General features: G+C 47.2%; 1 protein-coding gene across 1 annotated transcript; it reads left to right on the top strand.

The window, feature by feature from the left end:
- The first annotated feature begins 1,237 nt into the window (after positions 1-1,237).
- On the top strand, positions 1,238-12,031 carry atp1a3b (ATPase Na+/K+ transporting subunit alpha 3b). The gene is made up of 8 exons (XM_084336857.1): positions 1,238-1,403; positions 8,237-8,391; positions 8,861-8,984; positions 9,226-9,371; positions 9,476-9,606; positions 9,843-9,944; positions 10,049-10,140; positions 10,337-12,031. The coding sequence occupies exons 1-8, from the start codon at positions 1,310-1,312 to the stop codon at positions 10,363-10,365; spliced, it is 873 nt and encodes a 290-aa protein (XP_084192983.1). The 5' UTR covers positions 1,238-1,309; the 3' UTR covers positions 10,366-12,031.
- The last annotated feature ends 917 nt before the right edge of the window (positions 12,032-12,948 follow it).

Raw genomic sequence — 12,948 nt, 5'->3', positions numbered from 1 at the left:
ATGGTTTTAGGGAGCCGTTGATATCTGACATCACCGTTTACAAGTCCGCCTTTTATTTATCCCATAAATCATAATACGCGATAGTGTCTTCTTGGTTCGACAGCAGTGAATTCTCCGTGGAGTTTCTCGGAGTCCCGCTCGGGTCGGTCCATTATTTCACATCCCATGGGGGGTGTTTCCTCATTTTCATGACCATATATGGATAATCATGCACGAGCATTGACGGTAGAACAAAGTGGTATTCATCAACACGGAGGACCATAGAGCCTGCGTACGCACGTGTGATGAATGCCGACTTCCCTGTGCGTACGCTAGTTCTACATTCCGTGCTTACGTGTGGAAGTAGGTCAAGTTCAAAGTCCACGTTGATGCATGAGGGCCCAGGTTTCTATAATGCCTGGTAAAAAATAATTACTGTAGATTATCTTAACCCTTTCACTACCACACAACCAAATTGTTAACCCTTTCACTGCGACAATACAGAAGGTTAACCCTTTCACTGCCACGCGACAAAGGTTAACCCTTTCTGTAGTGTGGTAGTGAAAGGGTTCATTTCCACCACAGCCACTACAGACATAGAGAAGCTTCTTCCAGTAGCAGAAGTGAGTGGGGACTGTGAAGCTCTATTGAAGCTCTCTGGACTGTGAAACTCTATTGAAGCTCTCTGGACTGTGAAGCTCTTATTTGACCAGAGGAGCTTCGCAGTACTATGAGTGACTGGTCCCAGGGAGTTCCTGGCAGTGCTAGTGCTGTAGGCTCGATTACCCATTAAGCGATAAAAGAATACAAGCCATATTTTATACACTATGTACTACTTTTGGATCAATGTAGGCCCTCATTTCCTACCTTCTACCAGCACTCTTGTGGCACCAATGAATAATTGGCATCCCTTTCAGTTCAGTCATTGTTGTCATTGGTGTGACCTGATCTGATTTTAGCATTGACTGCTACATGTTCAGCTCTCTCCGTCAGGCGTACGCTCTTGCATAACAGGATTCCAATTTTGAGAACTGAATTCATTTTAATGACGATGTCAGAGTGGCTACCGGCCGACCGAGTGGTACAATTCTGAGATAGACTTCTGATAAAACATTCCAACAAAATTAGACCTGAAAGCGTTCAAATAAATGTGGCTGTCGATTCGGTGTGCCTCCCCAAATAGCCACATCATACTGTCATCACTAATGCCATCCACTGACTCTCGTTCATCCCTCCCTCCCTCCCTCCCTCCCAGGGTGCCATCGTGGCTGTGACAGGTGACGGTGTAAATGACTCCCCTGCCCTGAAGAAGGCTGATATCGGTGTTGCCATGGGCATCTCTGGCTCCGATGTGTCCAAACAAGCCGCCGACATGATCCTGCTGGACGACAACTTTGCCTCCATCGTCACCGGAGTGGAAGAGGGTAAGGAATCAGAATCAGAAAGGTCTTTATTGCCAAGTAGTTTTCACATACAATGAATTTGCTTTGGACGTTATCGGTGCGACATTGGCGGACAGGCGTTAACTCTTTCTGACAGCCAAACCCGAGTAAAGTCGGGTTATCTCGACAACCGTTGAGCGCCAGAAACCCGAGTATACCCGGGTTTTGATCCTTTGATCGCGGAAGTGCAACTCTGTTAGGGAAAATATTCACGCCCCCCCCCCCCCCCCCCCCTTGATGATTTTGTGAAGACATATACCTTTGATTTGGGACTATTTGGGGCTTCAGGCGATCAACCAGAACGATTTGGGCTTATTGCATATAATGTGTCATATCTCGCGATCTATGGAAAAAGACTGGATTATTTTGGAAATGGGGCGATGTTTAGCGTGTAACAAACTGCAGCGTGTAGAAATTAGCTGATTAGTCCGTGATGGACTGAACAATGCCTGTAAAATGAGCCATACTATTGTCTCCATAGCTATAATACAGAACACACGATGGGTCTGCAAACATCGCTATAATGGTCATTAACGCTGGCGCCAAACAGTGCAGATTTCGAAAGCTGGTGGCCGTCAAAGAGTTAAAAGACAGATAATACAATAAAGAGGTGGAGTAAAATAAAATGAAATATGAGCTAAGTTAAGCACGATAGAATATAATTATAAAATAAAATATAGGCCAGGGCTGTACAACTGTAAATAAGAGGTTGAATAAAATTATATGGGATATAAACTAAATTAAATATAGCACAATAGAATATAGTACAATTATAAGTTAAAAAAAAAAAAAAAATAATAATAATAATAATAATAATAATAATAATAATAATAGGCCAGGGCTGTACAACTGGGCAGATGTGGTCAATTATATACACTAATTAGAATGAAGTAACAATACAGTGGGCAACAGGGAGAGAACGGTAGAGCAGGGAGACGTAGTCTGAGACCTAGAGGAGACATAGAGGAGACATAGAGGTGACATAGAGGAGACATAGAGGAGACATAGAGGTGACATAGAGGAGACATAGAGGAGACATAGAGGAGACATAGAGGAGACATAGAGGAGACATAGAGGAAACATAGAGGAGACATAGAGGAGACAGAGAGGAGACATAGAGGAGACATAGAGGAGACATAGAGGAGACATAGAGGAGACATAGAGGAGACATAGAGGAAACATAGAGGAGACATAGAGGAAACAGAGAGGAGACATAGAGGTGACATAGAGGAAACATAGAGGAGACATAGAGGAAACATAGAGGAGACATAGAGGAGACACAGAGGAAACATAGAGGAAACACAGAGGAGACAGAGAGGAAACATAGAGGAGACATAGAGGAGACATAGAGGAGACATAGAGGAGACATAGAGGAGACACAGAGGAGACAGAGAGGAGACATAGAGGAAACACAGAGGAGACAGAGAGGAAACATAGAGGAGACATAGAGGAGACATAGAGGAGACACAGAGGAGACATAGAGGAGACATAGAGGAGACATAGAGGAGACATAGAGGAGACATAGAGGAAACATAGAGGAGACACAGAGGAGACATAGAGGAGACATAGAGGAGACAGAGAGGAGACATAGAGGAGACATAGAGGAGACATAGAGGAGACACAGAGGAGACAGAGAGGAGACATAGAGGAGACATAGAGGAGACATAGAGACACAGAGGAGACAGAGAGGAGACATAGAGGAGACAGAGAGGAGACACAGAGGAGACACAGAGGAGACAGAGAGGAGACACAGAGGAGACACAGAGGAGACATAGAGGAGACATAGAGGAGACAGAGAGGAGACATAGAGGAGACATAGAGGAGACATAGAGACATAGAGGAGACATAGAGGAGACACAGAGGAGACATAGAGGTGACATAGAGGAGACATAGAGGAAACACAGAGGAGACAGAGAGGAGACATAGAGGAGACATAGAGGAGACATAGAGGAGACATAGAGGAGACATAGAGGAGACATAGAGGAGACATAGAGGAGACACAGAGGAGACACAGAGGAGACATAGGGGAGACATAGAGGAGACATAGAGGAGACATAGAGGAGACACAGAGGAGACATAGAGGAGACATAGAGGAGACATAGAGGAGACATAGAGGAGACACAGAGGAGACAGAGAGGAGACATAGAGGAGACATAGAGGAAACATAGAAGAGACATAGAGGAGACACAGAGGAGACAGAGAGGAGACATAGAGGAGACATAGAGGAGACATAGAGGAGACATAGAGGAGACACAGAGGAGACAGAGAGGAGACATAGAGGAGACATAGAGGAGACATAGAGGAGACATAGAGGAGACACAGAGGAGACAGAGAGGAGACATAGAGGAGACATAGAGGAGACATAGAGGAGACATAGAGGAGACATAGAGGAGACATAGAGGAGACATAGAGGAGACACAGAGGAGACATAGAGGAGACATAGAGGAGACATAGAGGAGACATAGAGGAGACACAGAGGAGACAGAGAGGAGACATAGAGGAGACATAGAGGAGACATAGAGGAGACACAGAGGAGACATAGAGGAGACATAGAGGAGACATAGAGGAGACACAGAGGAGACAGAGAGGAGACATAGAGGAGACATAGAGGAGACATAGAGGAGACATAGAGGAGACACAGAGGAGACATAGAGGAGACATAGAGGAGACACAGAGGAGACAGAGAGGAGACATAGAGGAGACATAGAGGAAACATAGAAGAGACATAGAGGAGACACAGAGGAGACAGAGAGGAGACATAGAGGAGACATAGAGGAGACATAGAGGAGACATAGAGGAAACATAGAGGAGACATAGAGGAGACATAGAGGAGACATAGAGGAGACACAGAGGAGACATAGAGGTGACATAGAGGAAACATAGAGGAGACATAGAGGAGACATAGAGGAGACATAGAGGAGACACAGAGGAGACATAGAGGTGACATAGAGGAAACATAGAGGAGACATAGAGGAGACATAGAGGAGACATAGAGGAGACACAGAGGAGACAGAGAGGAGACATAGAGGAGACATAGAGGAGACATAGAGGAAACATAGAGGAGACACAGAGGAGACACAGAGGAGACATAGAGGAGACATAGAGGAGACATAGAGGAGACATAGAGGAGACATAGAGGAGACATAGAGGAGACATAGAGGAGACATAGAGGAGACATAGAGGTGACATAGAGGAAACACAGAGGAGACAGAGAGGAGACATAGAGGAGACACAGAGAAGACATAGAGGAGACACAGAGAAGACATAGAGGAGACATAGAGGAGACATAGAGGAGACATAGAGGAGACATAGAGGAGACACAGAGGAGACATAGAGGTGACATAGAGGAAACACAGAGGAGACAGAGAGGAGACATAGAGGAGACACAGAGGAAACACAGAGGAGACATAGAGGAGACATAGAGGAGACATAGAGGAGACATAGAGGAGACATAGAGGAGACATAGAGGAGACATAGAGGAAACATAGAGGAGACATAGAGGAGACATAGAGGAGACACAGAGGAGACATAGAGGAGACATAGAGGAGACACAGAGGAAACACAGAGGAGACATAGAGGAGACATAGAGGAGACATAGAGGAGACATAGAGGAGACATAGAGGAGACATAGAGGAGACATAGAGGTGACATAGAGGAAACACAGAGGAGACAGAGAGGAGACATAGAGGAGACATAGAGGAGACATAGAGGAGACATAGAGGTGACATAGAGGAAACACAGAGGAGACAGAGAGGAGACACAGAGGAGACACAGAGGAAACACAGAGGAGACATAGAGGAGACATAGAGGAGACACAGAGGAGACAGAGAGGAGACATAGAGGTGACATAGAGGAGACACAGAGGAGACATAGAGGAGACATAGAGGAGACATAGAGGTGACATAGAGGAAACATAGAGGAGACATAGAGGAGACATAGAGGAGACACAGAGGAAACATAGAGGAGACATAGAGGAGACATAGAGGAGACATAGAGGAGACATAGAGGAGACATAGAGGAGACATAGAGGTGACACAGAGGAAACACAGAGGAAACATAGAGGAGACATAGAGGAGACATAGAGGAGACATAGAGGAGACATAGAGGAAACATAGAGGAAACATAGAGGAAACAGAGAGGAGACACAGAGGAGACACAGAGGAGACATAGAGGTGACATAGAGGAGACATAGAGGAGACATAGAGGAGACATAGAGGAGACATAGAGGAGACATAGAGGAGACATAGAGGAGACATAGAGGAGACACAGAGGAGACATAGAGGAGACATAGAGGTGACATAGAGGAGACATAGAGGAAACATAGAGGAGACATAGAGGAGACATAGAGAAGACATAGAGGAGACATAGAGGAGACACAGAGGAGACATAGAGGAGACATAGAGGAGACACAGAGGAGACATAGAGGAGACATAGAGGAGACACAGAGGAGACATAGAGGAGACATAGAGGTGACATAGAGGAGACATAGAGGAGACATAGAGGAGACATAGAGGAGACATAGAGGAGACACAGAGGAAACATAGAGGAGACATAGAGGAGACACAGAGGAAACACAGAGGAGACATAGAGGAAACATAGAGGAGACATAGAGGAGACACAGAGGAGACATAGAGGAGACATAGAGGAGACATAGAGGAGACACAGAGGAGACATAGAGGAAACATAGAGGAGACATAGAGGAGACATAGAGGAGACATAGAGGAGACATAGAGGAGACATAGAGGAAACATAGAGGAGACATAGAGGAGACATAGAGGAGACATAGAGGAGACATAGAGGAGACATAGAGGAGACATAGAGGAGACATAGAGGAGACATAGAGGAGACATAGAGGAGACATAGAGGAGACATAGAGGAGACATAGAGGTGACATAGAGGAGACATAGAGGAGACATAGAGGAAACATAGAGGAGACATAGAGGAGACATAGAGGAGACATAGAGGAGACATAGAGGAGACATAGAGGAGACACAGAGGAGACATAGAGGAAACATAGAGGAGACATAGAGGAGACATAGAGGAGACATAGAGGAGACATAGAGGAGACATAGAGGAGACATAGAGGAAACATAGAGGAGACATAGAGGAGACATAGAGGAGACATAGAGGAGACACAGAGGAGACATAGAAGAGACATAGAGGAGACATAGAGGAGACATAGAGGAAACATAGAAGAGACATAGAGGAGACATAGAGGAGACATAGAGACACAGAGGAGACATAGAGGAGACATAGAGGAGACATAGAGGAGACATAGAGGAGACATAGAGGAGACATAGAGGAGACATAGAGGAGACATAGAGGAGACATAGAGGAGACATAGAGGAGACATAGAGGAGACATAGAGGAGACACAGAGGAGACATAGAGGAAACATAGAAGAGACATAGAGGAGACATAGAGGAGACATAGAGGAAACATAGAGGAAACATAGAGGAGACATAGAGGAGACATAGAGGAGACACAGAGGAGACATAGAGGAGACATAGAGGAGACATAGAGGAGACATAGAGGAGACATAGAGGAGACACAGAGGAAACACAGAGGAGACATAGAGGAAACATAGAGGAGACATAGAGGAGACATAGAGGAGACAGAGAGGAGACATAGAGGAGACAGAGAGGAGACAGAGAGGAGACATAGAGGAGACATAGAGGAGACACAGAGACACAGAGGAGACATAGAGGAGACATAGAGGAAACATAGAGGAGACATAGAGGAGACATAGAGGAGACAGAGAGGAGACATAGAGGAGACATAGAGGAGACATAGAGGAGACATAGAGGAGACATAGAGGAGACACAGAGGAGACACAGAGGAGACATAGAGGAGACATAGAGGAGACACAGAGGAAACACAGAGGAGACATAGAGGAGACATAGAGACACAGAGGAGACATAGAGGAAACACAGAGGAGACACAGAGGAGACATAGAGGAGACAGAGAGGAGACATAGAGGAGACACAGAGGAGACACAGAGGAGACATAGAGGAGACATAGAGGAGACATAGAGGAGACATAGAGGAGACACAGAGGAGACACAGAGGAGACATAGAGGAGACATAGAGGAGACATAGAGACACAGAGGAGACATAGAGGAGACATAGAGGAGACATAGAGGAGACAGAGAGGAGACACAGAGGAGACATAGAGGAGACATAGAAGAGACATAGAGGAAACATAGAGGAGACAGAGAGGAGACATAGAGGAAACATAGAAGAGACATAGAGGAGACATAGAGGAGACATAGAGGAGACACAGAGGAGACACAGAGGAGACATAGAGGAGACATAGAGGAGACATAGAGGAGACATAGAGGTGACATAGAGGAAACACAGAGGAGACAGAGAGGAGACAGAGAGGAAACACAGAGGAGACAGAGAGGAGACAGAGAGGAGACATAGAGGAGACATAGAGGAGACATAGAGGAGACATAGAGGTGACATAGAGGAGACATAGAGGAGACATAGAGGAGACACAGAGGAGACAGAGAGGAGACACAGAGGAAACACAGAGGAGACATAGAGGAAACATAGAGGAGACTCTCTCCATCACCTGCTCTGGGAAAACAAGCAGACCTGGGACTAATGATCTTTCCAGATCAAATAAAGATTGAAGTGGGAACTGAGCCAACCGACCTCTCAGATTCCGTCCTCTCTTTTCTTAATCCTCCAATTACCACTGTTGCTTCCCTGTGATTGGAGGATGAAGAAAAGAAGGCAGAGCTTGAGATAGGTCAATAGCACCTGTGATCTGAGCTGTGTGTGTGTGTGTGTGTGTGTGTGTGTGTTGCAGGCCGTCTGATCTTTGACAACCTGAAGAAGTCCATCGCCTACACCCTGACCAGCAACATCCCAGAGATCACCCCCTTTCTCTTCTTCATCATCGTCAACATCCCACTGCCCCTGGGAACCATCACCATCCTGTGTATCGACCTGGGAACTGACATGGTGAGACGCATCACTCGCTCACACTCCGGTACACCTGTGCACATGTACTACTGTACCTGTACGCTCATCACAATCACAAACAACTGACCTATCTCAAACCCGCCCTCTTTTCTTTTATCCTCCAATCACAACTGTTGCTTTCCTCAGACAGAGTTTGTTGCAGTTGTAATTGGAGGATCAAGAAAAGACGGCGAGGCTTGCGATTATGATGTTAAAGATGCATTATGCAGTTTAGGTGGAGGGTGACTGGTTTACAATGGCAGAGCCTGCAGTTTGTTTACAAAACATATTTACATGTAATTCTTAGAATGATTCTATTTTATGTCATCGAAGATTGAAACTAAATAGTTTTGAGGCCCATTGAGAACCAAACGTAAAGCCTGCTTTCCATTCAGTTATGAAAATATACCATAGACGTTAGTTTTAGTGCACCTTTTTAATTCTCCTCACTCCTCCCTCTGCCCCCCAGGTGCCAGCCATCTCCCTGGCTTATGAGTCAGCTGAAAGTGACATCATGAAGCGACAGCCCAGGAACCCAGCCCGCGACAAGCTGGTGAACGAGAGGCTTATCAGCATCGCCTATGGACAGATCGGTGTGTATAGTCTATATAAGGACCACCTATACAGGCTGAATGATGAATGATCAATAATCAAATCAATTGTTCATTATGGATTGGATCATTATTAGTTGATCATTTTTGCCGTGGACAGACAGCCCTAGAAACTGCAGCTAGGTGATCTTTGTGCTAATAGCTACAATGCATTTGGAGAAAAGACACTTTTAAGTCCAACTCCTAAACCTTTACATTTCTCAATCTGTCTTGTTATTCTCAGGTATGATCCAGGCCCTGGGTGGTTTCTTCTCCTACTTTGTGATTCTGGCTGAGAACGGCTTCCTCCCCTCAATATTAGTAGGCATCAGGCTCAATTGGGACGACCGCTCTGTCAATGACCTGGAAGATAGCTACGGGCAGCAATGGGTAGGTGCATGTGTGCATGTGTGCCTCTGTGTGCGTGTTCCTGTGTGCGCACCAGGTGCCAGTCCCTCTGTCTCAGTCTCACCCGTCTCTCTGCCGTCCCCCAGACATATGAACAGAGGAAGATCGTGGAGTTTACCTGCCACACAGCCTTCTTCGTCAGTATTGTGGTGGTGCAGTGGGCCGACGTCATCGTCTGCAAGACCAGACGTAACTCCGTCTTCCAGCAGGGCATGAAGTGAGTCACCCAGCGAGTGGATCCTACTTGTAATACCTAGTGATTCTGGATGTTCCCCCAAAACCATCCTAGCTTCGCATGTAAATGTTTCATCTCTATTTTTGTCATTGGTGAATGTGTGTAATTTTTCCTCCTAATATGGTCAATTGGGCTAACTTCTAGTCAATTAAATAATAAAAAGTGAATATAAAATGAAAGCACTCTGACATTTTGCTGCCGTTTGTTTCCCCCCTCAGGAACAAGATTCTGATCTTCGGCCTGTTTGAGGAGACGGCACTGGCTGCCTTCCTGTCCTACTGCCCCGGCATGGACGTGGCACTGAGGATGTTCCCCCTGAAGTGAGCGCCGTTAACACTCGCATCACACATCCGCCTCGTCATTCACTGTGTTCAGCTGTTGGTGTTGAGCCTCTGTGTCCCTCTGCTCCTCTGCTCCTCCACAGGCCCACCTGGTGGTTCTGTGCTTTCCCATACAGTTTCCTCATCTTCGTCTATGATGAGGTCCGAAAACTCCTCATCCGCAGGAACCCTGGAGGTGTGTGTCTCTCTCTCTCTCTCTCTCTCTATCTGTGATGCACCACTTTAGTGAAAGGTTCACCAGTTTTCATGATATTTGTCTTTTTAGATTATTTGAAAAGTATTATTTGAAAGTCTTATTAAAAGTTCACATTATGGGTATCATTTGAACTAACACTGAATCAACCGTTCCCCCTCTGCTCTCTCTCACACAGGCTGGGTGGAAAGGGAGACTTACTATTGATCGATGGAGAGCTTCTTCACTCAACCCCCCTCAACCCCCCCCCCCCTACATCTTCCATCGGTTTGTTTCCCTGTCACTCCATTCCTGGCAAGACGCACTTCCAGACGTCCCACCCCCCTTAAAGACAACATCCGCTTTGAAGCCATTTTCATCACGACTGCCCCAAAGATTAAGAAAACAGCAGAGCACCTTTATGACTTTCTACGTCAGCCCCCCCCCCCCTGCACTGCCCCCCCCCCCCCATGTCCTATGATACTCTTTGCATGTGTTCTCTCACTGCTGTGTACATAAACCGATATATCTACCAAACGGCAGCTGCATATTGTGTATGTAGATTCGAAATGAGCTAAGATGCGAAGGGTGTGTCTACGCTCTACAAAAAAAGGGCCATCCCGCTCTTTCTCTCCCCCTGTCCGCCCTGCTCCTCCTCCTCTAGACCTCTGTTTCCTCCCCTCTCGTCCTCCCCCCTGCTCCTCCTCCTCTATACCTCTGTTTCCTCCCCTCTCGTCCTCCCCCCTGCGACCCTCCTCGGCTTGTCCTCCGATCACACACAGATATACAGATCTGCAGAGTGAGACCACCCGTCCCCACCCCACCACTGCTGGCCCGCGCCGCTCCGGCCACCTCCTCCGTCTCATCTCGCCCCCCCCGTCCCCCCGTCCCCCCTCCATGCAGCGGAACGGTCATCGGTCATCGCGTCCATCTACCTTCTCGTCTCTTTTTTTTCTTCTTTTTTTTGTGGCCACAGTGTTGTTGTTTTTTAATACATGTTGTGTGTGTGTGTGTGTGTGTGTGTGTGTGTGGGGGGGGGGGGGGGGGGTTACAATGAATTTACTTGTCAATTTTCTTTCTGTAACGGGAGGGGGTATGTGAGAGCTTGCTTCCCTCATTTAGACATAACAAAGCACACCCCATGGTGTCCCGTCCTACCACCCGTCCCCTCCCCCTGCCCTACCACCCGTCCCCTGTCTCTCACAGCCCTCCCGTCCCCTGCCCCTCCCCTACCACCCGTCCCCTGTCTCTCGCAGCCCTCCTGTCCCCTGCCCTACCACCCGTCCCCTCCCCCTGCCCTACCACCCGTCCCCTGTCTCTCGCAGCCCTCCTGTCCCCTGCCCTACCACCCGTCCCCTCCCCCTGCCCTACCACCCGTCCCCTGTCTCTCGCAGCCCTCCTGTCCCCTCCCCCTGCCCTACCACCCGTCCCGTCTCTCGCAGCCCTCCCGTCCCCTCCCCCTGCCCTACCACCCGTCCCGTCTCTCACAGCCCTCCCGTCCCCTCCCCCTCCCCTACCACCCGTCCCCTGTCTCTCGCAGCCCTCCCGTCCCCTCCCCCTGCCCTACCACCCGTCCCCTGTCTCTCGCAGCCCTCCCGTCCCCTCCCCCTGCCCTACCACCCGTCCCGTCTCTCCCCTTGTTTGTCTCTGTCTGTGTGCACTGTGTGAGTTTCAAATTCAAGTTTCAAGTTTCAAGTGTGAACCATTATCCTTGTTAAATAACTACCACACTACACCCCCAGTTGGTACAAAAGAAAATAAATACAACTCAATCTTAATGTGTGTTCTAGGAAATCTATATAATTCTATACCGAATTTAAATGAAATAATAAAAAAAAAAAAGACAAACAAACCGCTCCAAGAGAGGCATTCATGAAGAGAAACATCTATGGCATCTGTGAGATGGGAAAAAGAAGGGGAGGTATCTCTCTCTCTTTCTCTCTCTCTGTTTGTTTTTCATTTGGTTTCAGTTCTTCTTTTTTGCTGGGTTTATCAGAAGGCCGACGCAAAAACAACAATAGCAGAGCAGGGTTTTGAGGTTGTGTTTTTCACCCAAGAGACGCGAGACAAGCCACTCCAGGCGTTCAGGGGCCCAACCGCTGCAGGTGTGTTGGTGTGATGCAGTGTGGTGTGATGTGGTGTGTGAGGATGAGGAGGATGAGGATGATGACGACGACGACGACGATGATTATTCCATGCTCCTGGAGTCGGGATCCGAATACCGTCCGTCCGCGGGCCTCGTTTGGTCCGGGGAACCCGGGTACGGTCCGGCAACGACGCGATCCGGCCCATGCAATTTCTTGCTTTCTGTGTGAATGTATGTGTTGGGAGAGACCGGCAGAGCAGTCTCAGGCTGGGTCTGACTCAGAGGGCTGTAAATGGGTTGAGACTGAAGAGAAGAAGAAGAAGAAGAAGAAGAAGAAGAATTATAATAATAAACAATACACAACTCGTAGAACAACATGTGTGTGTGAAAGAAAGGAAACCAACACCAATAAAACATCTAGAACATTTAATACAACCAAACTCTGTCTGTGTCTCTCTCGCTCCCAGTCCTTGCCTCTTTAAACTAATGCATCACTCTCTTTCCATGGGTTCCACCATTCTCTCTCACGCTACAAACTTGACACCCTTGAATCAAGGTAACCTACATATAAACCCTCAGTCTCTTATAACAACTAGAACGAATTGTAGGCTACTCACTTTCACCTTAGCACACTTAGTCAGTGAACGTGTATTTCATAGATACCTATAACATGTAACTAAATGTATATACACAAAGGACAATGGTTGGTTAGTGGTTACTGTATG

Source organism: Notolepis coatsorum (genome assembly GCF_963971535.1).
Source record: "Notolepis coatsorum genome assembly, chromosome: 19".
Lineage (NCBI taxonomy): Eukaryota > Metazoa > Chordata > Actinopteri > Aulopiformes > Paralepididae > Notolepis > Notolepis coatsorum.
Note: the sequence above shows the minus strand (reverse complement) of the source record. Positions and strands in the feature narration are given on the sequence as shown.